Source organism: Rhincodon typus, chromosome 42, assembly GCF_021869965.1.
Source record: "Rhincodon typus isolate 14 chromosome 42, sRhiTyp1.1, whole genome shotgun sequence".
In the NCBI taxonomy this organism is placed as follows: Eukaryota; Metazoa; Chordata; class Chondrichthyes; order Orectolobiformes; family Rhincodontidae; genus Rhincodon; species Rhincodon typus.
In genome coordinates this window covers 893483-894563 of record NC_063373.1, presented here as the reverse complement: position 1 = coordinate 894563, position 1081 = coordinate 893483, and the positions used below count along the sequence as shown (strand labels likewise).

General features: G+C 51.2%; 1 protein-coding gene across 1 annotated transcript in view; it reads left to right on the top strand.

The window, feature by feature from the left end:
- Window positions 1-1081, top strand: part of pip4p1 (phosphatidylinositol-4,5-bisphosphate 4-phosphatase 1) — a 15013-nt gene that overhangs the window by 4622 nt on the left and 9310 nt on the right. The window contains exon 4 of the mRNA XM_020518258.2: window positions 636-741. Coding sequence (XP_020373847.2) covers window positions 636-741 — 106 coding nt within the window. The remainder of the gene's footprint in view (window positions 1-635; window positions 742-1081) is intronic.

Genomic DNA, 1081 nt, shown 5'->3' with positions numbered 1-1081 from the left:
CACCAGTCAGTGTACAGATATCTCCCTGAGAGAGAGAGAGGGGACTGAGAGACAGCAGTCAGTGTACAGATATCTTGAAAATGAAACAAGTGTCTTGTGAGCTCCTGCCTGTTGAAGTGGAGTCAGAGCGAAAGTAGAATTGGGACATGAGGTCAGTAAAATGGGAAATTAGCATCACAGGAGGAGGAAATGGACCGGGGAGAAATGTAAGATGGTATCCATCATCAATGAGCCTCGTTCCAATGTTAACAGTCCAGGTTGTACTAGATTTGATGTTGTGTAATGAATGTGCCTCAATTACTGATAGAGTTCAGACTGATTCCTGGTCACAGTGAGGATGGTTTGATTGTCATATGGACCTAGTTCAAAGAGGGAAGGAGTGAGTCATATTTTAATGCTGTATATTTGGAAAATGAATCATGACATCAGTATGGTCATTTATGCAGATAGTTTTGAATGGCTTCCTCCTTTGCTGTGTAACAGGCTCGAGGAGGGGGCGCTGAATGGCCACCTCCTGTTCCTATGTAGCAGGCCCATGAAGGGGATTTGTATGCATGTCTGTCTGTGCGGTTTGATAGTCCTGTGGCTTCTCTCTGCTCTGATCTGACCTCTCTATCTTGTCATCATGCTCCCAGTAAGAGGATAATAAATCTCGGACCTGTTCATCCCGGACCAACCAGCCCCGATCCCCAGCCGTCTGGTACCCGGGTTATCTGTGGGCATTGCAAAAACACATTCCTGGTAAGCAGTGTGTCGGTCCGTGGGGAGGTATTGGGGCTGTCTCTGTGTGTGTGTGTGTGTGTGTGTGAAAGAGAGAGCAAGCGCGAGCGACGGGGCTCTCTCTGTCTGTGTGGGTGTGTCTGTGTGTGAGAGAGATTGAGCGAGGGACGGGGCTGCGTGTCTGTGTGTATGTGTGACGGGGCCGCGTGTCTGTGTGTGTGTGTGTGAGAGCGAGGGACGGGGCCGTGTGTCTGTGTGTGCGTGTGAGAGCGAGGGATGGGGCCGCGTGTCTGTGTGTGCGTGTGAGAGCAAGGGACGGGGCCGCGTGTCTGTGTGTGCCTGTGAGAGCGAGGCGCGCGGC